Source organism: Lepisosteus oculatus, chromosome 5, assembly GCF_040954835.1.
Source record: "Lepisosteus oculatus isolate fLepOcu1 chromosome 5, fLepOcu1.hap2, whole genome shotgun sequence".
NCBI classification, from domain to species: domain Eukaryota; kingdom Metazoa; phylum Chordata; class Actinopteri; order Semionotiformes; family Lepisosteidae; genus Lepisosteus; species Lepisosteus oculatus.
Window position 1 is genome coordinate 5,718,089 of NC_090700.1, and position 25,535 is coordinate 5,743,623.

The 25,535-nt window shown below is 44.9% G+C and overlaps 1 protein-coding gene across 5 annotated transcripts; it reads left to right on the top strand.

The window, feature by feature from the left end:
* The first annotated feature begins 593 nt into the window (after nt 1–593).
* pan3 (poly(A) specific ribonuclease subunit PAN3) lies at nt 594–25,496 on the top strand. Of its 5 annotated transcripts, none has more exons than XM_015341393.2 (19): nt 1,866–2,199; nt 4,610–4,731; nt 5,909–5,975; nt 7,687–7,757; nt 8,111–8,261; nt 9,336–9,586; nt 10,223–10,327; nt 10,752–10,809; nt 13,378–13,539; nt 14,101–14,217; nt 14,839–14,940; nt 16,718–16,886; nt 17,459–17,546; nt 17,892–18,031; nt 18,453–18,582; nt 20,473–20,537; nt 20,964–21,102; nt 21,468–21,597; nt 22,510–25,496. In XM_015341393.2, the coding sequence occupies exons 1-19, from the start codon at nt 1,866–1,868 to the stop codon at nt 22,515–22,517; spliced, it is 2,409 nt and encodes an 802-aa protein (XP_015196879.1). In that variant the 3' UTR covers nt 22,518–25,496. The 5 variants fall into 5 exon arrangements, with proteins under 5 accessions (XP_069046061.1, XP_015196879.1, XP_069046060.1 ...); XM_069189959.1 differs by having other exon boundaries at nt 23,350–25,496; XM_069189960.1 differs by lacking the exon at nt 1,866–2,199 and adding an exon at nt 594–873 and having other exon boundaries at nt 21,468–25,496.
* The last annotated feature ends 39 nt before the right edge of the window (nt 25,497–25,535 follow it).

The following is a 25,535-nucleotide window of genomic DNA, read 5'->3' on the forward strand; positions in this document are numbered from 1 at the left end:
TTTCACTGGTACAGCAACAGTTTGATAAAAGGGAATATTAAGAATACATAAAAGTTATTGAACAGGCATATTTTAATGAAAGAAGTGTCTCTATAATTATTTATACATGTATAAATGTTTTCATTTATAATACTTCTTGATCTAATAAATCTCATATGTTAGTCTTTAAAGTAATGAATACATAACCTTTCAGTGCAAAACTTTCAGCCACCTTAATCCAATACCTGAATTCTTCAAACTGTATGCAAAGTAAACAACAACAACAACAACAACATATGATTCATGACTTTTCCAAAAGCAGTGAGGTGGAGGAATATATATAGTTCAAACATGTTTATTTAACTTCCTATCTTTAGCAATATTTTTATCTTTATTTAAAAATCTTTTGCTGGGTCAATGGCAGAACCCGAGCATGGAAACAAGCACACTAGAGAGACAACGTTTCCCACAAGGAGAGTGCAAAGCTACCTCTGAAATTGATGAGGGCACTGCTGAACTCCATAACAGAAGGCGCATCACAAGTAGGTGCGATCTCGTAGTGACACGTAACAAAGCACCCAGCACCGACAGGGCAATGACTAACGATGCAAAACTCTCAAACTGGTAAGCAGCGCTGATTAACCTAGAATCCACCTGCCACCTCGCAGAGGCAGACTTTACGAAGTTACGGGGCTCGGTCGCCACAGCCTGGCCATCCAAAACTGCGCGATACAAGGCAGACGTGTCGACTCAGAGCTCGGCTTGCTCTGCTCCCACCGCCTGCCGTCTGAGGTACAGACAGGGCTACCACCTTCTGCTACACTGACTGGGAAGTGTCCCTCCCCAGATCAGAAGCGCGCCTCCCTGTACTCACTCCCAGACCCTACCGTGAAGGTAAGGATCAGCTACTGCACAGTAGTGTATTGTGAGTGCGGCACTGGCAGTATGTGCCTGTCACAGAGTAGCGCTGCCCGGACCCACACAGCCTAGCCAGGTCCATTTTATTTGGCCCTAATCAGTCCACTTTATTTTTCCCTTCCACTTATCTAAAAAAAAAAAAATCTCATGACGACTGTCTCATGCACATTTGTCGTACGGTGTTTTTCTCTTCCCCGGTTCCTTCAAAGCGCCTCGCATTTGGCAGCGCTGTCGCGGGCCATGCCAGGGCGGCCGTTCAGAGCGAATTGCGCGTAACTGCGCTACCTGGGGTCCCTGCTGGGCGCCGGTCTGTCTCAGTGCGCCATCCGATCAGCGGACAGAGCAGATTTGGAAACGCCACGGGGGGACATTGTCTTGCCAGGACGGTGCAACCTGTTTGTTGGAGACCACCGCCTTTCTCGTGCGAACACGAGCGAAAGGAAGTCCTTTTTTTACTTTTTTGGGGGGGCTTTTTCGATCCGATCTCAAAACCTCCCCCCCGTAAATGAAATCGGATTTTTAGGTCGGAGATCCCAAGCTGATAAAGATGGTCGCTCGGAGGCAGCTGAGGGTCTCAGCGCAGTTTGCTCTGGTTGGATTGCCTCTCTACCCACAATGCAGCTGTCTGCTCATGCTCAGCGAAGTGATTCCAGAGGAAGAGAGGAAGAAAAAAACACAACAGTGAAGTGAAAGAAACTTCCCTGTGCGTGTAGCGCCCTGGGACCCCAGCCGTGGATATTGTTCCAGCACGTACAAAAGGACGGCCGATTCAGGAAGCAAAAGCACCCAAATACGCTGCATCGGGTCGCTCCGGCTTGCCCGTGTCTGGCGGCACCGCAGGCTTTGTCCCTACTGTTGAACGCTGCAAATAACCCACTTTGGTGTCTCGTCTGCTCGGCTTCGCTCTCTATGTTCGAGTATCTTCCGGCGGCCGCGGCGGTGGCGACAGCAGCAGCAGCAGCAGGGCCATGAACAGCGGGCTCCCAGCTTCAGCAACTCCGCTGGCGGGGGTCGGGATTCCCAGCGTCAAGGTGAAGTTCTGCCGGTACTACGCCAAGGACAAGACCTGCTTCTATGGAGACGAGTGTCAGTTCTTGCATGAGGACCCGTCCATGGCGGGCCTGGCGCTGCACGGCGGCGGAGGCAGCCCCGTCCCGCTCTCTCTGCCCGGGGGACCAGCGGCCGGATACCCACTCGGAGGAGCTGCAGGCGCCGGGCCGGGTGGCGGTGGGACAGGAGTGCCCAAAAAGGGCGACCCCCTCGGGCCAGCAGGCACGGGACTGGACGGACAGTTGCTTGCCAGTGAGACATCCCTTTCATTACTCACTACATCGGCGTGCATGCACGGAGGCCTAGCTCGGTCTCGCTTTGCCGCCCGCGCTGTCGCACTTGGTTTCCCCGGCCTGTAGCTATTGTGTGGAAATCGAGGCCGGGGCTCCGCGTTGGGCCTCCTCTTTCTCTGGGTAGCGGGGGAACTCCCCCAGAAAGTTTTAGTCCTTATTTAAAAAAACAAAACACTCTTCAAAGACCGGAGCTTTAGGCCAAACCGTTTGCACGGTTTCTTTTTTTAAAAAATCTTTTGCGGTTTTTTTTAATAATCCTGCACCGAGCCCGTTTTTTTTTTAAAGCAAGTGGTTTATTTTTCAAGTTTTCAGAAACTCTCTCTCTCTCTTAAAAAAAAAAAAAGGAGGGGTAACCTTTATGGGACCGAAGGCGCAGATAATGCCTGGCATCGCGACGATCGTGCATTTTTAATCGGTATCTAGATTAGCCAGCCAGGCAATAGGCGGTAAATGCGACACGGTTGCTGGTGATGTGAGATTTGAAAAATGCCAGGGCTGGTCGGCGAGTTCTTGGGGAGGGGGGTGGCTGATGATACAAAGTAGCGATGTTTGTTCTGCAAGGAGCCTGGGTCTCGGTGTTGGGGTTTTCATTTCGGGCACAAAAGGTGTGCAGTTGTTTACGTCTGTCCTAGCCGGCCCTCTGATTGGCTGCCCGCCGGGGGACCGCTTTGAGGCGCATGGGTATGGACGGGGGAGGACGCCGGGGCTATTTATCGATCCATATCGGCTGGGTGCGCGGGTAAACCAGCTCAGTCTCGGTCTGGGTCAGCAGGTGGCCGGTATGAGGAGCCAGGAGTCGGTGTCATTGTACGTCATTTCGGAGACATTGTTCGGTTTGGACCACGATGTTAAAGGAGCTAATAACGGAGTCGGGTCAGCCTTAGAAGAGTGAAACTGAAAAGAAAGAGACCACTTTCTTTTCAGTCACTAGCAGCACGGAAATAATAATAATAATTCCCCACACTTCTATAGGGCTTTTCTGGGTACTCCACTCAGTGCTCCTTACGGGTAATGGGGACTCCCCTCTATCAGCACCAGTGTGTAGCCCCACTTGGATTGTGCAACTATAGCCAAATTACACCAGTACACTCACCACACACCAACTCTCATTGGGAAGGAGAACATGGTGATGAAGCTAATTCATAGATGGGGATTTCTAGGAGGCCAGGGGAAAATTTGGCCAGGATACCAGGGTAACAGTCCTCCTCTTTTCGAGTAACACCCTGGGATTTTTAATGACCACAGAGAGTCAGGAACTCAGTTTTACATTTCATCCAAAGATCAGAATAATTGTTTTTGGCATGGTGTCCCCATCAGTGTACTGGGGCGTTAGGACCCACACAGACCGCAATGTGAGTGACCCCTGCTGATCCTTCCAACACCTCTTCCAGCTGCAACCTTAGTTTTTCCCAGGAAGTCTCCCATCCAGGTATTGACCAGGCTTCGGTGGGCTGCCAGTTGTGAGTTGCAGGGTGATATCACTGCTGGCAAGCAATGGGATGTACAACCCACACTCCAAAACTTGGGCCTTTCAAACGAAAAACCGAACTTTTATTTACTTTGCATGGGATTATTTCACACACACAAGATTTGAAAGAATAAAACATTTTGCACCTCTCTTGGTCACTGTTAATCTAATGGTCCAGTAGGTTTGGCTAGCTGCTGCAGTGATGGTCATGCATATTTGTAGACTGTGGTTGAATGATTAGCCTAACATTTCTGTGGCATTGCTGTGATTAATGGGAAAATATAGAAGTTCACTTCTTGTTACCCTTTCTTTCATGGAGGTTTGTCACTGGTGTCGGTAATAGTTAAATCTTTTTTTGCTAATCTGCCCAGTAAACGTTGAAGCCAAAACTGAGCAGCTACCCTTGAACATTGAGCATGAGGACCATCTGCTGCTATTCCAGGTCACTGACGATCTGTGATTTCGGTTCTGTTGGCATAGCCAGCAAAGGGGAAATTTCTTGCACAAGTAGTAGATGTAATTTTTAATAAATAGTTGTTTTTTTTTAATATCAAGGATATACCATTTGCCTCAGGTTTTATAACATTAAAATGTGATGAACAGAGCTAGCCAAACACCACAAAGTAATGAGGAAAAAGGCTCAGTGTTGGTGGCAGGGCTTGTAGTGAACATCATGCATTGGTTGCTGAACCTGCGCAGCTTCTTGTTGTGTTACACACCTGAAGAAAGCTCAGCAGCTGAAAATTGTTTTCCTTCTACTGTTCTGCATGCACTTAATCTTTCCTAGATACAATGCATTTGATGCTCTTGCTCTTCTCAGATGTTTATTTTTGCAGTGATGTGCTTTTGTATCAAACTGCACAGCAGCCTTACTAACAGTGACATGTTTTTGACTCCGCAGTCCCAGGGATGGATGGAGGGCCTTTAGCAGATGCCAGTCTGACAAATTCATATTTCAGCAGCAGCTTCATCGGAGTCAATGGGTTTGGAAGTCCTGCAGAGCCAAAATATTCCATGATGCAGGTAATAATAGTTCCGCAGGAGCCACCTGAGGAGTTGTCCTGGCCACTCTGCACTTGGCAGTTTGCAAGTGTATTATATCCCTGGAAATCGCCTGTTTCATATGTAATCGGTCGGAATAACTGCTTTGACGGTGGTGTGGGGAGAAAGTGACTTAGTGCTTAAAACGATTCAGGGAAGATGGAAGTGTTGGAAATTGCAAGAAGTGTACGTGCATCTGTGGGTGTGTTGGTCAGTAGTGCTCAGAGCTGCAGAATAGGGCTGTCTGCGATCGTATTTTGGATCTATTTCTGTAATGCATCTGAATGTGTGCAAGTAGGAACCTTCATCAGCAGTAGTGCTGCAGACATTATGGGTGGCTTTAGTATTAATGGAGCATCAATATAATATTACATTTGTCTATTTGTCAGGATCACCATTATATGAATAAATCATTTTTTTTTAAATCTGTATTTTGGGAATGAGATTTTGATCCATTTATGAATGTACACCTGCACCGGTCATTCTGAGGTTTGTGGACACTTGCTGTTCCTGAAAGGAGCCACCTGGGTCATCACCTGTGACCTCGTGTCTAGTGGTCCAGCAAATATTAGAGGAAAAAGCTCAACTTTTTTTTTTGTTGCAGTTCAGTACTTTGCCTTCCTGGTTATGTGCACAGTTCAGGGCTCTGCCTCTCCTTTGGCTGCGGAGTTAGATTGGTTGCGTCTGCGCTTGGCATCATGAGGTCACATTCTATGATGTGGTCTCCTTTCAGGAAGAGCAAGTGAAGACAGCCGATGAAATGACAGGTGCATGTTCATGCTTCTAAATCCTTTAAACGTGCCTTCCTCGATGTAAATGTTTGGTAAGTTATTGAATCATATTAAATTGTTTGGAGATCCTGGCTTGTGAGTTAATGCAGTAAATATTCTATTGATGGATATAAACGCTTCGAAATGAAAGTGTTTGGTGGGTGGACAGCCACCATTTCAACGACTGCGCATTCAAATAAGATGGTACTATAAGCATGGACCTCTTCAAATCTGGGTCCTCCATCCACTCTGAAAGTGGAAAAATCGGCATTTATTGCAAAAATGTCACTAGTTCACTGCAGACTTCTCCACCCTTGAAGGATTATGATGTGTATGTCCGTAATTTCGTCTGTCAGCCTAATTCGTGCTTTCTTGTCGTTTCGTTTCAGAGAATGACGAGCAGCAGCAGCTCTCCGAGCTTGCTGAACGACAGTGCCAAGAGCTATGCCCCACACGGTGACGTGTTACACTGTTCTGTTGTTGTGACTGTTGGCATGTGTATGAGTGCATGACTGCTGTCTGAACAGTGCTCTCCGTCTCCCAAAAGAAGCAGGACTGTGGTAGTGCCAAAGTGTTCAATTTAACCAGTCAGTCCACAAGCGCATGGAAATGTGTATTAATATGTAGTTTTTTTCCCCCATAAAATAATTCAAACCATTTAATATACTAAGCAACAGTTATGCCCTTTATTAAGCCTGCTGCTTACTAGATCAGGTCATGCCTTAATCATATGATTAGTAGCTGCATCAGATGCGATTATTTGATTGCATGTGATACGATGCTGGCATCCACAGTGTTATGTGAAAGATGTGGTGCCCACTTGCTTCAAAATAAAAGGCACAAAGGTTATTTGACACGGTTACACTGTTTCTTCATTTTTAGGGTTTCACCCTAACCCTCCTGAGCTCCCGCCAGTTCGCTGGCTGCTCTAGAGAGTTGTTGGGCTCCTTTTCTGACCTTGTTAGAACCCTAACCAGGGTCTCCTGTTTGCCAGCCTTATGGAGATTCACATCGTGTCACTGATGTCGCTGGATTGCAAAAACTAGGGCTACCTAGCCTATTCCAGGCTGACGGGAGCCTGGAGGGCTTTTAAGTTTTTTTTTTGGTTCCATAGATCAGAACGAGTGTCCAGCCATGCGCATTGATGACTGAAAGAGTTGCTGTCCCTAGCTGACACTGGATCAGTATTGAAGTGTACAGAAATACTCTGGTTTTTGGATTCCTGATACAGTACAATAGGCTTTGGTTAGAAGAAAGGACATTTTCCGCAGTGCTTGAAATTCCTCATTCCTGCGGAAAAGGTTTTATTGGAGCAGTAGTCATGGTGAGCATGTCTCCCAAGTGTAAGTAAAGAGATGGTGCCCAGAATTGAACTGTAGGCTCAAGTCTATTCTGTGACTTGACCAAAGCCAGAATCACGATGCCAGGAAACTATTTCTTTCTTACAGTACATGCAAATAATAGAAATCCAAGGGCCTATATAGGTTTCTGGCTGATGAATGTTCTGCTTTTCCAGGCCTGTTCTATTTCCAGGCTGTGGTTTCCTGTACAGGACTCAGTCTCTTTACACCCAAAGCATAAACTCAGACATAGCAAGCAGCCAAGTGGTACATCAGCCTTTCTATTGTGATGTACATTTAAGAAAAGTTAAGCTAAATCTAGGTTATCTGCTTAACAGTAATAAATTCCTGCATTCGTATATACCTTGTATTGTGTTTTGAGTATTTCCTTCATATTATGGAAGCTCAAATACATGTAGTGGCAATAGAGGAGAATTTGTCTCTGGCAGTAGATGCAGAGAGGGATCCGTTTTAACAATTTCCAGTTTCTTAGCTGTTTTGAAAACAATGCACTTTTAAACAAAAGTAGGCACAGAAAACAAACATGATAAAAGAGAGCAAAAAAAGTGCTTGCTTAGTTTCTGATCTGTATTGTGTTTTCAGCTACATCATTTTCTTGTCCAAGAACAGGTTCTGAAATCATGACCAGTTCACAGAGCTTTAAAAGCATTTCCTTCAGTCAAGTGTTAGCATGGCACTCCTGATACACAAAGCTTAAGTTAGGAATGTAATTAGTTGTAGTCTCAGTAGTAGTAGCAGCAGCAGAAGTGTTTTTTTTTCCAGTCTGCACAATTTTACTTATTTAAATGGAGTGTCTCTGTTTGCAGATCCGGTAAATTCGCCTGTATCGTCTTTATTCAATGACTTTGCTGCACTGAGCATATCTCAGAGAAGGAAGGTAGGTGTGTCAATAGACTGTGATCAATACCCACCCACCTTTCAACAGACACTTCACCCCTAGATCACAATGACCCGTGTGAAATCTGACCAACTACGTTTTTGCACTATTGAGATTCAGCTCAGATCTTTGTGAAAATATGAAGAAGGTAATCACTGTAATGTTCTTTGAACAGTTCAAGTGCATTTTGTGGTTATGTGGGGGAAAAACGGATTCCCCAGTTGACAAGAAATGTCCCCTTTTCATTATATTAAAGGCCAGTCCCCCTACATGACCCATCTGAAGAGCTTGTAGTCTATTCCAAACCCTTGCCTTAGTGTCCTAAGTGTGTTTGACGCGTGTCTGTGCGACAGGCTCCCAATCCCGCAGCCAGTGAGTTCATTCCCAAGGGTGGGCCCGCTCCTCGGATGGCCAGCGTCTCCCAGTCCAGCATGCCTGCCTTTTCCACAGCCTTGTTCTCCCATCAGACCCTGGCCAGCACGTCTGCCGCAGCTCTCGCTCCAGGTGAGTCGGGGGGGGGCTCTGCTGGTCTGGCAAGGTGCAGGTCGCCGTCTGTGTTGCCTCTTGGCACACAATTGGAAGAAGCTGGGGGGGACAGAAATGGGTCGTGGTGTTTGCCTTGTTTTAGAGATGCGTGCCGTTTTGTTTCTTGATCGCATGATCGCAGCCATCACGTTGTTGGGGATCGGCGCTGCATGTTTGCTTTGTCTTAGGTGCAGGTGCATTGCGTGTGCGTTGGCAGGGAGATTTAATGGGTGTTTGCTTATCCCGGTCGGAGTTTCTAGATAACTAGACAATATTACGTTATTTTTGACACTTTCTTACAGTGACTGGCAGGTGAGTGGCTGCTGATGGGGGGGGAAAAAGAGTTAAGAAAGTGGAGAAAAAGTGACGAAAATCTGCCAAAGTAGTTTCATTTGCTTAAAGAAGTGTGGCATTGCGATGGCTGGAATGCTAGATTTTTCTTGAATAAGTAGGTGAATTAATACAGTAAAAATATGAATTATTACAGTACTCGTACAGTGTGAAAATGCTTCACGTTCACGGAGGTGTCTATGAGGGAGTTAAGTTTCAGCTTTGGATTTTTTTTTTCCTGGCTTGACCTTTATAAAAGAAAAGAAGTGAAACTTAGTGTTCTCATTTCTGACATTAATTTTGAAGATCCTGACAAAGTGAATTTTAGCAATACCTTTTACGTGCGTCAGTGGAGGGACTCCTAAAGGTGACGGGAAGAAGCAGCATCATGAAAGTGCACAAAGGGTATGGTAAGTGATGGGCAGTGTGAGCTCCTGTTGCTTGTATACTGGCGTGCCTTTCATGCAAAGGGTTATGGGAGTGTGGAACTCCCTGAACTCAATACTCTGACCGCTTTGGAGAAACGGCTGGAGGAGCTGCTCAGATCCATCAGCTGTGAACCACCGAACGGGCTGGATGGGTCAGATAGGCCGATCTGATAAAGAGAAGCGCTGATGCATTGACCACCTGCTGCATGGGACTTTGTCCTTCTGAAAGCCTTTTGTGTTTGCCTTGTTTTTCCTTCAACTAGTGTCTCGGAATTTACCATTGCTCCACCTTTAGGAATGTCCCTTTCCGCTGGGTCTTCGCCGTTGCACTCGCCGAAAATCACCCCCCACACGTCCCCCGCCCCGCGCCGGCGCAGCCACACGCCCAACCCGAACCCTGCCAACTACCTGGTGCCAACTAGTGCCTCTGCCCCCGGCTCCGACCCTGGCGGGCCGTCCTCTGCTGCCCACGTCATCCAGAAGGAGACGGTGGGGGGAACTACCTATTTCTACACGGACACGACTCCCGCGCCGCTGGCAGGAATGGTAGGCTCTGGGCCCTGGCCTCTTTTCTTCCGAGCAGCCCCGGGCCTGATTGTAGGGAGTAGTGTCCGTCGCCAGGCAGTGCCTGATCCGGAAATTGTGGATTCGAGTCGAGCCGTGCCGCCCGGCTCTTCCGCGGATATCCCAGGCTCCCGGTGAAGCTGCTCGTGTGATTTTTGATGTGTGCAGGCAGCGGTTCAAGCCATCGCCTTGTTTTTGTTCCCGTTCTCTTGTGGCGGCGTGCTGCCAGCCGACATAGAATTAGATTGTTTCGGATTTCAGACTCGGAAGCACTCGAGGGGAAATGAGTCAGAAAGTCGGGTGAGGAGTAGCGTTTTTTTTTTAAATTAATATTAAAGCAGGCCAGTAAGGGCCGCCTTCGATGTTCAGGGTATAGTATGGCCCATGTTGGAGAACTGTAAAATAAACGTGGGATTCGAAAGTGCACAGATGTCAGGTCACTGGCCGGAATGCTATAAGCAACGTGAGCGTTTTTCCGTCTTATCGATTTGTCAGGCCCTGTAATGGCTTGTTGCAGGCTAGTGATGAGCTGGTTCTGCTTGAGGCAGGTGTTCAGTTTGTGTTACACACCTTTTAAAGCCGGCGTTCGACAGCAGCTGACCGTGTGTTTTCTTACAGGTTTTCCCAACGTACCATATTTACCCGCCCACTGCTCCTCATGTTGCTTACATGCAGCCCAAGGCCAACGCCCCTTCCTTCTTTATGGCAGACGAGCTCAGACAGGTATGGCCCGCGACCCGTCTCCGTTGGGGATGCCGCTGCGGTGCAGGGGGTCCCCGTCCGCTTGGCGTCCGTAGAGTCGCTCGCGCCGCACCCCCGCTGACGTGGCGTGGCCGGGAAACTGGGCGATCCAGGAATGTGGGGGAAAAAAACGAGCAAAAAAACAATCTGTGTTAATATGCATGTCTGCCAGGCTACGGTCTTGCAGGCTGAGGGATGTGTTAAGAAACCCTTTATTAACACCTTTTTCCCCGATAATAGTAAAGAAAATATTGACTGTGTTAAAAAAGGAGAGAACTGCAGTCACAGCACTACTGCCCATCCTTTTGAAAGCAGAGGTACAGTGCTGTGAAAAGCCGTTCTGTGACCTTTGCCACGTCGTCTGCATGTGACTTCCTTATGAACTAATGCTTCCTTTATCACACAGGAGCTGATCAACAGGCATTTGATAACAATGGCACAAATTGACCAATCTGAGAACCCAGGTAAATACTATGGTCTGAATTTATTATTTTTTGCTTTGTTTAAAAACTTTACCCCATTAAGCAAGGAGAGTATGGTTTTGCTCTGATTTTTTTTTTTTTAAATTTCACTTGTGCCGATTTTGTAGCTTTGTAAGCATACAGGACCTCCCTTGTGAGCACACATGCTTTTGGTCTTGGATCCCAGCATGCACCGCGGGGCTTTTTATAGAGGCAGATGGAAGGCACTGCTAGCTGCACTGTCGTCAGTGAACAGTTTTTGACCCTAAATTGCCCAGTGTTTTAAATTGTGTTTTGGGTATTGAGAAGAGCTACTGGGAGTGTAAAAATGCTTAAAATCAAGTCATATGTGCATATTGTGAGACTGCATATTCTAATGCACCTTATTTGCAACGTATTTGTGTTTGGGAATTGTAAATGTTTTTCTTCAGCAAGGCTCGATCCTGAGCTTGCTGTTAACTTATTAGGAAAAAAACAGGTGGTTTGGCATCAGTTTGGCCACTGTCTGTCAGTTAGCAGGTGGTTTGGTCTGACTTCAGATTTTAATCCACAAACACGCAGGAGAGCACCTGATATTTTGGTAGGTGAGACAGTTTCCTGTGAAAGTCAGCCAGCCTGTTTCCCAGTAGTCACAGGACAGAAGGGTTAATTAAGGGTTATTCACACCCAATGCGATAAAATCTTTAAGGGTGAAAGGATCTATTTATAAGGATCTTTTCTTGCTGCAACACACAAAAGTTGACAGATGTATGCACAAAAAGTTCTGTGTTCTCGAGAAAAGTTACGTTCTAGGAAGTGAAAAACTAGCACAGCAGGGATCCATAGGAGATAAAAGTTACTTATATACAGTAAGTAACTTTTCAGAAAGATTTTTAGAAAGTTCCACATTGCAGTTGGTAGGCATTCGTGGTTAAATGGTACAGTGACTTCAACATTCTCAAGGGTTATGTGCAGAAAACCATTGCGAATAGCCAAATTCACATGTAACCAAGACCATCTCTATACTGTCATAACCATGTACTACAGTATATAGTATGTGTGATAATTAAGGTACTGGTGCATTGACATTATAAAAAAAAAAATGATGAACTAAAAGAGACAACAGTAATTACAAACTTACAGTAATCAGTTAAAATAATTGACATGAATCTCTCCTCTGCACCCAGCCAGCACTTATCCTCTCTGCCTTAAATAAAACTCTCAGCGAGCCTATAAACTCATGTCCAGCCTGTCGTTGCCTACACAGTGTGGCATGCTGACCAAGTTGAGATGGAGATCCGGGGTAGTGGGTGCAATGAGCAGGGGGCAGGGAGAGGTCTACTCGCTCGCTAGATTTGTCTCGCCGTCCTTGTCTGTGGCACGGCTCATTTGAAAGTTAACGACCTTCGGCTCAGTTTCACCCCACTCAGCTCCTTCGATACGAGACCCCGTCAGCCAGGCCGAATAAGCCAGTTTGCGAATATTAAATTTGCAGATGTTGAGTGCAAATAAAAGGTGAATGCTTAGATTGTGGTGATTTATAGGACCACTGCTCTTCTGAATTTACTCTAACGAGTGGGATTCCACAATGGTAGACTAATCAAGCTTGTGAGTGACAGCGAAATCAGATGCAAGCTGCAAAAAAGATGCAAAAAGTAGAATTGAAGACTGAGCGAACACCTGGCAGATGACCTCATATGTAGACGAGTGTGAAGTGTCGCGTGCAGATAGCAGAAGCATAAACTGCAAACTTAGAACGGGAAATAATGAGCTTGAAGAAGCGATCTGTGAAAAAGATTGTAGTTGTATATTTTGACATTTTCTGCTTACAGTGTAAGGAAGCAAAAAAAAAAAGTCAGACAGTGTTAAGATATGATTAAAACAAAATTAATGCAATTTCAACACTGCATAATCTAGCAAAAGACCTTATCAAGAATATTGTGTACAATATTACGAAAACAATATCGCTGCTGGGGCATCAGTCCAGAGAGGAGCAAACAAGTGTGTTCCTGGTCTTAAAGGAATGCCCTGCTCCGACTTTTAGACGTGACTACAAGGGGACCTACGTATCCAAAATCCCGAAGGGCACTGCCCAAGTCAGTCAAGTGTCTCAAGTTTATAAGGTACTGGGGGGGGGGAATTCACCTCTTCCCTGTGAGACCCCCGCTGCTGGCAGAGCGATGCTAGCAGCAGTGCTTTCAGTCTAGTCTGCGGTTTGAATTTTTAGAGAATAGATGAGATTGTCTGAGCAAATGCTTTTCAAATTTTCCGTCAGTCTGCGTGTTATTCTCCACCCGAGTTGCTGGAGCTCTTGGCTGAGATGAGTTCTCCGTGAAGTGCTGCGGTTTACTCCCCAACAGCTCTCCTGTAGTCCGTGAGCTCCGTGCCGCTGATACCAGGGAGCTCTGGTATTTTGAACACTGGTTCGGGGGTGAAGATTAGTCCATTGTCCCCAGGCATTAAGAATCCGGGTCCGCTCCTCCCCTGGATTGACCGTTGGCGAAACGCGTTACTGGGAACGTGCGGCAGAATTAACTGCAGCCGCTGGAAGTGGGCGCGCCTGGGCTTGACTCTCCCCACTGTTTTGCTCAGGGGTCCCGACTGAAGTGGACAGCTACCACAGCCTGTTTCCCCTGGAGCCGCTGCCTCCCCCAAACCGCCTCCAGAAAACGAGCAACTTCAGTTACATCACGTCCTGTTACAAAGCTGTGAACAGCAAAGACGACCTGCCTTACTGCCTTCGAAGAATCCACGGTAAGAGATGCCACTCTCTTGCTCCATGTGACGTTATCTGCTGTACACGTTCCGCACGTGTTGGCTTCAGCACGGCAGTGCACTGCCTGTTTGGTGTTTTATCTCAGTACATGTCCACATTAGCGGCTTAATCTGCAGTATTTTCCCTCTAAACCCACATACTACAGGTGTAGGGTAGTTCCTGCAGCAGCTGCATATATTCAAATGTATGTTTTCAAGTAAACGGCTGGCCTGCTTGAAATTATAATTCTCCATTACAGAAAAAAACAGAGGTCTTAATAATATTCCATAATTTCATTTATCTTGGGTAAGTATTTTAAAAGCAAACCAAGATCAATGGGAACACAGGGGTTAAATTTTAAATGTCTTTGCTGCTAGCTTTCTCTGCCTCCAGCGTAAAGGAAAATAATAATGAGGCTCTTAATGTGGCTGCAGTTTTATTTTCATGTGTCGTGTTGTATCTTTGTAGAGTGTCAGTGGAGAGAGGGTCCGGGAAGACCTGTTTGATCAGCGCACCCTGGTGACCACTTGTGATAACCCTGTGCACGCCTGTGTTTTCAGGTTTTAGGCTCGTGAACACGAAGTGCATGGTCCTGGTGGACATGTGGAAGAAGATTCAGCATTCCAACTTTGTGACGCTGCGAGAGGTGTTCACCACCAAAGCGTTCGGAGATCACTGTGAGCATCACGGCCCGCTGCACGAGTTCAATGGGGTTTTTGGGCGGTGCAAACTGAGTCATTTCAGTAGCTGAAAGGCCCAGTTACTGTACTGATGTGAGAAGCAGTTCCTCCTGCGTTAATCTGGGGGATGGTGGATGCTGTGTTCTGTGGTCATGCTCTTGCCTCCAGCTATGAATGCAGTGCCTTGGAATCTAAAGACATTCTCTCAGTTCCCAGTGCTGTCCACAGGTTTTCAATGGCCAGAATTAGTGTTTTAATTTTCCATTAATAATGTTCCCTGCAACAATGCTATTTTATCAGGTATACATCACACTTTCTCAATGAAATAGTGATATAGGTCCATTAATTTACGGTTTTGTGTGAAATTGACTATTTATTACTATATTTTTTTTTTTCAATTGGACTTGCAGGGCATGCATTTTTTTTGCTTTTGTTATTGCATGACTTGAATTTATTCTTGCAAGACAGCATCTATTCAGACTTGTAAAAGACTGTGTGGTCCGAAGGCATCAACTGGCCTTTGGGTCTGGCGTGTGGGTGACCCTTTGTGAGGAAGAGGGCGGTTGTTTTGAAGTCGGACAGTAGCTGCTGTCTCACCTGTTGCCCTATTGCCTGCAGCTCTCGTGTTTGCCTACGACTTCCATGCTGGTGCGGAGACCATGTACAGCAGGCACTTTAACGATCCCAGCGCCGACTCCTATTTCACGAAAAGGAAATGGGGTAAGTAAACCACCAGCTTATTAACGCTTGTGATCAAACGAAGCGAGCAGTTTGCGCTCAGTAACTTTGAGGGCTCCCGGGGCTGGCCAGTAAAAAGAAAAGCACTGGCTGTCGGCTGTGACATTTAAAGCCGCCTCTTTTGGGCCTTTGTTCTGCACAAAGCCTCCCTTTTCGTGCCAAAGCTTCACCTGCTTGAGACAAGCGCGCAGTTTCGTTTTATTTTTTTTCCAGTAGTGAAAGGGGAAACCTTGGTCGAAACTAAGCATTCTTATGGTATTGTGGACATATCGATTGGGGTCCAGCACCGAACCAGGGGACGGAGAAGAGGAAGTGAGCCTCCTGCTCTCTGTGGACGTGTGGGGGGGAGTTGTACACAAGCGAAAGTCTCTGCAACATGGTTGCCGTTACCAGAGCTTTTTCGAAAGTAGCCTGTCCTGTTTGCATGCCTCTACTCCCTTTTTGGCCGGACGGTGTGGTTGGCCACTGTTCTGTTCCTTGGCATGAAGTTCACAGGTCCACCCCTTGGTGTGTCGGTGCAGAAAGGGATGTGGTAAAAGGCTTTTATGCTGACAGCGGGTGACCAGAAGTGCAATTGGCTTTGTTTTGCTCCAGACACCTGTTGGGGTGGCCTCTCCAGTCGCATCCTGTTCTCTGCTGCCAGTCTTTTTTTGCTGTTTGTTTTTAATTTACCGTTTTTTTTTTTTGGGGGGGTGGGAAAGGGGCTTTTCTGCCTATTTTACAAGAAAAGATCCTAACATTTTTGGTGCATGTTGTTTTTCTGTTTTGCATCCTCTTTGTCTTATTCCTACTTCTAGTTTTCATCAGGCACATACGTTTTTTTTCCCCGAATGGTGTGTAACTTTCGTTTTGTTTCATTGTGTTGGGGGGGGGGGGGGGGGGACAGTCTTTCACCATCACCCCTGCGCTGAGAGTGTTTTTATTCGTAGTTAGGTTTAGTTTAGTTGTGTAGTTCATCTTTTTTTGTCTGAAATTCTTGCAGAATTCATTTCTAAAGTTCAGGTTGAGTTTTTTAAATAAACCTGTAACGGTAAACTGTGGAAATCGCTGTGGACTGCAGGTCACGTGTTCCTCTTGTCCTGTCATTGTGCCACATTCCTCGTGCCAGTCAGGAGACACACCACTTCGCAGGCAGCTTTTTCCAGCTTCTTTTTTCCCCTCTAACATGTCTTGGTACAGGAATAGTATCACGCTTTCTTTGTGTAAATCTCTGCAAAGATGATAAAATGCGGTTGGACCAGGAATTATCCATCGAAGGTGGTGGTCTGTTTTTTGACATAGGAGTGCAGAGCGGTGGTCTGTGGGGAAGCAGGAAACAAGACAGATTTCCCGGAGGTGCTTGTTGATAAAATCCATGGAGTCAAGTCTTCTTTAGAATCTGGTGCTTTAGTACACAAGTCCAGGTTTTTGGGATTCTGGCTGCTGCCTGTTTAGAAATAACAGAAAACCATCATAAATGGTACTTTGCTTGAAAGAATGCTTTAAGAACCATGCACTTTCATCACTTACGTTTATAGCCTGGGCTTCATTAGCAACTTCCCTGAAGTGCTGGAAAAGAGAAGTCATCGGTTGAGCTTTTCTCTGTGTCCCAGACTTGTGTGGTCGCCTACAATGCCTTTTATCTTGCAAAGGCAGGCTTGGGTGCGCGTGAGGAGTGCCGCGGCACAGCTCTGCTCCGCGCAGTGCAGCTTGGTTTGAGGGCGAAGTGCCGTGCTCGGTGTGGCGGACCCCTGCGTCACGCGCCTGGTCTCTCCCCCAGCAGGGCAGCACGATGGACCTCTCCCTCGACAGCACGCAGGGCTGCTGCCCGAGTCTCTGATCTGGGCCTACATCGTCCAGCTCAGCTCCGCCCTGCGCACCATCCACACCGCCGGCCTGGCCTGCAGGGTCATGGACCCCACCAAGATCCTCATCACAGGAAAGACCAGGTGCGGCTCCTGATGGCGTCTCGCGCTCTCCCTCGCCTTTCCTCCCGCGCCCGGCATTGCGTCGCAAGCCTACATCTTGTTTCGGCCACAAGACGGATTCCCCCCCTCCCCTGGGACAGCCGACCTCAGGAGGTTAACGCTGTTGCATAAAAAGCTTCAGCAGTGGATTTGGAACTGAAGACCGTAAAGCCAAGCAGATTTATCAGTCAGTTGGAGCTTTTTGGCGTTGCCTTGTAGTTCTTTAAACGGGGATTATATCTCCACCTGCTGGTTGGCTTGTTGGAAATGGAATTTACAGATTTTTATAAGAGCCTACGGTACAGTACGTCTGCAGTGACAGTGCTATCAGAGGTCCACAGCTATGTTTCCCAGCAGTCACTATGGGATTAATATTTAAGAAAGTTATTTATGTTAAGATCTCTATGTGTGAAAAATCTGTGAGTTGTAGAAGGTTGTATATTAATATTCTACTAAAAGGATGCAGTTGCTATAAATCCACTGTGGCTTGATTTGTTTTAAGGGACAGTTTGAATTCATGATGTCCTTTTATCTGAAAACCTTTTCTCCCTAAGGTTACGAGTGAATTGTGTTGGAATATTGGACGTCTTAACATTTGACAACAGTCAGACAAACCCGTTGGCATTGATGGCACAATATCAGGTAACCTCATGCTTCTGGACAGATCTCATTTTTAGCAGCTTTTTTCAGGTTGTATTTGACACGTCCTGTCATTACTTCAGATGTTTAAATGTGCATGACTTAGTATTTCACAGGCGTTTAAGAAGAAGTTTGATGCTCCTGAAACAAGTTTATTAACAGGTTTATTTAATACCTTGTAAGCATGACGGACAATGAACATTGCTTTAGAAGAAATGCCACTGATGAAATTTTACACTAGAGATAGCAGCTTATTATGTTTCTAGAAGTGTATTTTTAAGAAATTGGGGTTTTGCAAGTGCTAATATTTATTTCCCGTGGTTTTATTTGTCTCCCTGTCTTTAACAGCAAGCAGATCTCATGTCCTTGGGCAAAGTCGTATTAGCTTTAGCTTGTAACTCTTTGGCAGGAATCCAAAGGGAAAATCTGCAAAAAGCTATGGAGCTTGTTTCAATAAATTACTCCTCGGATTTAAAAAACCTAATCCTGTAAGTCTTGGCTTTTTATTGTCGTCTCCCAGCATTTTTATATTTTTTGTGTATATTTTATTGTCATCTCACATTTTTATTAGCACAGTTTTAAAATGACATATGCTATACATGCACACAATTTTCCCATTTTTAAATGTTTTTTTTGCGTAGTTGTACGTGTACCTGTTTAAAAAGGTTATTTAATGTGAGCAGCTCAGTCTGTAGCACCAATGATAGTGGATCTGTAACCATGAACTCTTGTAAGAATGTAAAGCATGAAGTTTTGGCGTCCCAGCTTGTACTGGGCTTTTCTTTAAGTTTTGGAGCTGTTCCATGGCAAATTAAGCTTGATTTATAACTGTGTGGCCTTGTGGTGCGAGGATGTGTTTTACGTGTCTTTGTGCAAAGCTGAAAGCTCATGCTGAACGGCCTGTTCCAGGTACTTGCTGACAGAACAGAACAGGTTGCGCAGCGTCAATGACATCATGCCTATGATTGGGGCCAGATTCTACACCCAACTGGACGCCTCTCAGATGAGAAATGATGTAATTGAGGAAGACTTGGCCAAGGTAAACTAGTCCTCTAAAGGACTGAACGTGCTTGAAAAGTTTAAGCCTTGTGTTTTATGTTTAGTATGAAGCGGCGATATGATAAAGATTGTTTAAGGTGTGCACAGTTCAGAACTGCTTCACTACTGTCCAACAAACCACAAAGTTACGCTTTGACGCTAGACCTGGTGTGAATGAGAAATTGTCTTCTGAAACAACTGGACAGTGTTGGTAAAGAAGTTATGACCTGAGGTCCTCTATAAAAAGTAGGACTTTAATTAATAACTCCACCCTTTTTAATTAGGACTGGCTGAACACAAGCTCTTAAATAGTTTTGATTGCAATGTTTGTTATATGTTTAAAGTATTTTGGTTTTTCAGAATGGGTTACAGTTAACCTTAAATTAGAATGCTTTTAACCTTTCACTATACACACGTGAGCTTCTGTTTTAAGGTTAGCCCCAGTTCCTGGTGGTTATCTCATGTGCTTCCGCCTGAGAGCTGACATGCATGAGTTAGACTAGGCACATTCCTCAAACGTGACAGTAAGCCAGTGCATAGGTAAATGTCACCGAACATCCCCAGAACTCCCATCGTTTTCTACTGGGCAAAGAGAGGAGTCAGCTGTCCAGAATGGTCTTGAGAGAACAATTTCAAGACTGGAAAAACTTGTGGATTATGGAAGATTATATGGAGGTGTAGATTTCATGGTCACATCGCTCAATATATAATATCTGCAGGGAGAGCTTGATTGACAGATGTTATATTTGTGGTGTTTTTTCTCACTGGCTTGCCCAGCAAGAAGGATTCTCAGATTTATGGACACTACAGATTATAATATATACAATCCTATTATTATATATGTAACGTTAATCAAATATTTTAGAGTCAGTAATAGAGAATGCAGATTATTTCTGCCTTCAAAGAAAACCCCTGTGTACAGCTTGTTGGTCGAGACACTATTTCTAAGCCTTGCATGACCAGTCTCTGAAGATCTGTGAAAGGGGCAGAGAATGTTTTCTCACAAAAACATACCATGCATGTGGTATGAAGTTTTTTACTCTTCAAAAACATGCAAAAGCAATAACATGCAAGCTCTGGGCCTTTTATTTTCCCTACACCATGTTATTTCAATCTTTGTGAATATATTGTCAGCATTTCTTATAACTTCAAATGAATGATCATCATTCATCAACCACGAAAACTGTCATTTTATTTTTTATGCTTTGACTAAGTTATTCATTTGCTTACATGGCTACTCAGCTACAGATTTACATCACTCATGCTGATGTTTGACTCAGGTGGTACAGTAGTAATACACTTCTCAGTGCAGCTTGAATGTTCCATAGGGGCGTTAGGAGGAAGTGCTGCTGTATGTGCAAAATGTCAAAACGATATTTTGGGTTTGTTCTTGATTGTTTGGTTTTTTTAAGTGCTGCATATAGCCACTGAATATCTTATCAGCTTCTAAGAACTGCAGGACCTCGACAGGATCTTTATTTATGCTTCCTGTTCTGTTCTTTACTTCTGCCAGAAGAAAGAGATGTTAACCCAGTTCTGACCACCCGGGCTTGTCACCCCTCCAGACAGGCCATCTGTCCAGTGCGTTTGTGAAAACTGAGTTTCGTCTTGTCGCAAAAGAGGATCTTCATGCGAGAGAAGCTGCCTGAAAAAACAATGTACAAGGCGCACCGTGTCTTAGGGTGTTTGAAGAAGTAAAAATGGAGTTCTGGTGGTTTTTTTTATCTACATCTTGTTCTTCTCTTACACGGTCATAGGGTTAACATGCAGCAGACAACCCCAGGAAAACATTTCTCTTTTCATACATCATAAAGTGCATTTTTGCAGGCTGTAAGAGCACTGCTGTACCTATCTTTAGCTGTGTGCTAACAGAGTCTTCTTGTTTTCTTAGGAGGTGCAAAACGGGCGTCTTTTCCGACTGCTTGCGAAATTGGGAACAATTAATGAGAGGCCAGAGTAAGAGCTGTTAAACTGATGTAATGTGTGAAAATGTCCTAACACTTGATAAGCATTTTTTCTAAATCCTTCGTTTTAATGTGGTTTGAAGAGTATCTTTTGGGGTTTTTTAAAAATTGAATGAGCTTATCCCCCTTTTCAGCAACACGTTCTTTCTCCGAGATTCCCGTGCTTTCTAAGACAGTTTTCAATGCTGTAGTTTCTCAAAAACGGGGGCAATGAAAAAAGTTCCCTTTCGAATATATGTGCTAGATTTCTGAAAGTTAGTTTTTATTTGTCAGGTACTGCACTGTGCAGTGTATTTAAGCAAGGTGGGCCTGTAACGCAAAAGAGCTCAGCATGTTTTAAAGTAGATGTTGAGTGCTGTGACTTTTATTGGTAGCCAACAGGGGAGGCTTTGTGTTCCTCAAAAGTGTTTCTGCCTAGATTCCAGAAGGACCCCACCTGGTCCGAGACAGGAGACCGCTATCTGCTGAAGCTCTTCAGAGACCACCTCTTCCACCAGGTGACTGAGACGGGCTCTCCCTGGATCGACCTCAGTCACATCGTTTCCTGCCTCAACAAGGTAACGCCTCCCAGTCACCCTCTCTCCAGAATCTTGCTGAATGTCACCGGTACCTTCTGGGGATGTTGTAACTACCCCTGTCCAAAAGCCTCCCCAGGAACGAGCTGGACCACAAAGACAAAAAGATTATCGAAGCTTTCGAAGAAACAAATGACGAGACACAGCAGACGAGTAAATCCCGAAATGCTGTACGTGTTTCTCCCCCGTGGTCAGGAAGACTTCCCAAGAATGCCCGGAGGGTTAAACTTCAATGCTGAAGTTAAAACGGCATCATAACACCCCATAACCGATTTATCTGTTGTGGGTTTTTTTTTTTGCATATCTGCTGAGTGTTGTGCCCCATTTTGTCCATGTTCCTTTTGCAGTTGGATGCTGGTGTGCCAGAGAAAATCAACCTGGTGTCCCGCGATGAGAAAAGCATCCTGGTGGTGACCTATGCGGATTTGAAGCGGTGCTTTGACAATACCTTTCAGGAACTCCTGGCAGCTGCGAACGGTCAGTTGTAGTATTTGCTGGAATCATGATGGAATTCACCAAGGAACTAAAAACAATAGCAAATTGCACTACAGCTGAACAAGTCATCTCATTTCACCTTTCCTTTTTTGAGACAACATAAATGGGGGATGAGCGTCGCTGCTTGCACTTCAGTCAGGTACACTGTTTTGTGAAGAAGGATTTTTTTTTAAATTGAATCTTTATTTTCGTAAATATAGCCTACAGCTACAATTTTGAACGGGTTGGCTGTGAAGACGTTTTTTTTTTAGATGGGGAACACAAAACCAGACAGATAATGTTCCTTCTTTTATTTTTTTCCAAGTGGTCAATGCACTAAAATTTTAATTTTTTTAAAGATACTCTTCTGTGTGATCTCTGAGGTTTTGCCACGCGGTGTAAGTAAGGGAAAGTCGACCTTAGAGGAGGAAAAAAGATCAATATGGATAACCTTTTATATTGTCCTTCTTTTAATTGAAGAAGTAACTGAACAGCAGTTTTTTTTTTATGAGTCACCTAAAGAACTGTAAGGACCAGGTGTGTAATTCCTCTGTCTCAGTGACTGCATTTTCATTAGAACTGCTGTTAGTGAGGGATGTATCTGATCAGCTCCATAGACTGTCTAGGATGAAACCAAATAGATGTCTTCAGTGAAACATGTAGAATGTGCTATACAGAAATGTGCTTTTTCGAAGTTGTTCAAATTGGAGAGGAGTGACGGCACTCTCTACTCTTAAGAAAGGATTTTATTTTTTGGGGGTGGGGCTGGGTGGGTGGGAGAGGGAGGTGTTTAGCTTTGGCAACAGATTGGAAAATAAACACCAGCGCATTTTTTAAAAGATTTCCGAGTGTTATTGTCACTTATCTCAGTTTTTCGGACTTTCTGTGTATGCAAGCCTTTTTTTTTTCCTTCAGTCACGTAGACGCCAGATGTGCTGAAAGTACTGTCCTTTGAGTTGATTTCGGCATTTAAAATCTTCAGAAGCTGCAGCGGGGTTTTGTTTGTAGGCTCCTTTTACACTGGATGTAAAACCAACATGCGAGTCCCTGGAGATGGCCTGTGAATCCAGCAGCAGTCTGCTTTTCTTCTGCAGAAAGAGGAAACTGCAGAACCCGTGTCATTTATGGTCAGCTGTGCCTTTTTTTTTTTGGAGTCACCAAAATTTTATTTTTTACTTCCTTTACAAGAAAGTGACCTCAGTCGGCTCACGGGACTCCTCTGCATCACCTCCATGTAGTATTGCGTTCAGGCTGGACTCCAGCTCAGCTCGACCTGTCCTGCGGTGACAGGCTGTTTTCTGCTGCATTGTATGAACTTCTTGGATGTTCGAGACCACTGAGATTCTCAATATAAAAGCAAAAAAAGAAAATAAAGCCTGACTCGGACCCTGTTCCAAGCACTGAATGCTACCCCCTGCTCAGTTTCCCTGTCACGAGGTTCCAGGCTGTCTCTGTGGAAATGGCCATTCTCAGCACTTGCAGTCAATGGTGTTCAATCTGCAGTTCTTTTTCTGGACAAGTTCTTAGGGTTGCATTGCTCTTGTGATTTTTTTTTTAATAAGTTGTAAGAATATAACGTGGACTGGAGATTTATTTTTTATTATTTCCGACTTTTGAAGATGCTTTTTGCGTTGAGATGTGTTCAGGTTTGGTTTTGGTAGCACTGGTTGTTGAATATGATAAAACAATCTGGAATTTTGGATATTCTGTATAGATATTTGACTTTGGACAATACTTAAATCGCCCTTCTTTCAGGATGTTACTGAAGAGAAGAAAGAAACGTTGAAAACCAGGATTTTTAAAAGATCAAGCAGAACCGACTTTTATCACCGGCGTCTTTATTTGGCAGAAGAGCAGCTGTTTTTTTGTATGTTTTTGACAAATCACATTGTAATTATTTTATATAAAGAAACATTTGGTATTCTAGAAGAAAGTAAAGGACACTTGCTTAATTTCCGAGCAAGCAAGACAATTGTTTCCGTAATCTCTTTACAGACAGTAAGGGGATCATGTGTGTGTGATTGTATGGGCATTTTGCCTGCTCATAAAATTAGTTTGTGGACCAATATTTACAGCAGTGGAACTTTTTTTAAACAGATGGAAAGGTGGTGTAAATCCAGGGCATAGACTTTAACCAGTCAAAATACCCTCCCAGCTGGAATTCCTGCAGATGGGTTGTTAATTGAATCTGATGTTTTAAAACTATATGTGCACTTCCGAAATGAGATGAGGGAAAACCGTCAGGAATAGGTGCTGCATTTATAGTGTGATTTCAGAGAACGGTGGGGTGGGGTGGGGGGCTTTATTTGCTACTTTTGAATTTGGGGCGGTTCACTCCCTTATAAATGAACCTCCTGTTTCATTAGCAGTCTTAGTTGTTATATTTGTTTGTGTTCTGTGTGTAACTCTTAAAGCCACAGTCACAAGGGTATTTTTATCCGGTTGTGTTCTTGCTGTCAGATTACACCTCCTGCATTCGCTGCTCCGTGCGGCACAGTTTGCCGGGGCATGAGGCATCCCGGCTTCACGCCACGACTTCGTTCGAAAGGGACTTAGTTCGAAGCATTGTGGGGGGGGGGAAAGATGAGAAGTGACTCGTTCAAGCCCTGCTTCCCTGCTCCTTCAGCTGTTGAAGGCGGCCTCTTCCGTGGTGCTTTCCTGACTCTATGCCGGTAGCATGTAGCTTTCCTCCCTGTGGGAAAGGCTGCTTCAGTGCTCCTGTATTGACGAAGTGGTTTGCCTTCCAACGAGGCCGGCAAAGTCCTCTTCCACAGATTACTAGAGCTTTGTCGCTTCCGGACAGCAGGATGGGGGTTAAAAAAAATGTGCTTTCAATCTACGGTGGCCTTGGGTGTTTTCTCGTGAGCATTGATTTTACAAATTGCTTGCATTGGTGTAATACTCTTCCTTCCCAAGCACTTTGTGTGTAGAAGGGGACCCATGTTATTTTTCTCTGAAGTGCAACCCCCCCTAATGTGCTGCACCCCTCCTACAGAGCTGATCAGGTGGGGGAAGTGTGAAATGAACCGAGCTGTTGTAATCCAACTTGAAGTTTAGCTAGCATGCCCATCTAAACGCCATTATTCTTTCAAAGGAAACAAAAATTGTTACAGGATCTTAAATGACTATGTGACAGGACCGTAGTCAAGAGCAGTCCCACCGACCCCAGTCACCGTGATGGGCTGTTCGGAAATACAGGTTCAGAGGAAAGAGCGCCACCTGCTGGTACACCATCAGCACTTGCAGCAATAATCCGATTTTGCATAGAGGTCTCCCAGCACAGCACGGACTAGGCTCAGCCCTGCTAAGTTTCTGAATCGGGCTGTAAGGCGGTACACACTGCTCCCACTAAAATAAGGAGTTCTCATGGGGGTGTTTTCTAAGAAAATAATTTTGTAACTGTTTGTAAGTTTAGTATTCAGTAATGCTCAACTCCAGAACCAGGGTATCCATGATCATAAATTGTATTAATTTCACCCACAGTTCTTTTGCTCTTTTAAGTGTGTTCGGGGGGTGGGGGGGGGTAGGGGGGACTCGGCAGTTTTGTGCTGCATACAGAGCACATGTTATTTACACGTATTGTTTATCTGAAGACCCAGACATGAGCAAACAAAGCTGTTGTAAGAAAATAAATATTGTATGCATTTATCAAAATGGATAGGCTGGTATTTAGGAACATGCATTTATGTGTCCCTATACAGTAAATGCTTATTTTCTTTGGTATAAGGAGTTGGGTAAATGCCCACCTGTTGGTCAAGGTTTTGATTTAGGAAAGCGTGTTTTGCCCCTTTCTCTGACCTCCAATACACAGCTCACTATCATGGCTCCTCTTGTGTTTCAGTGTCACTCACTTTTGCAATATTTGTGTGTACAGCAGTATTTTAATAAAGAATACCAAAATATTTGTCTTTTTGTTTTAAATGCTGTCTTGTCTCAGAATA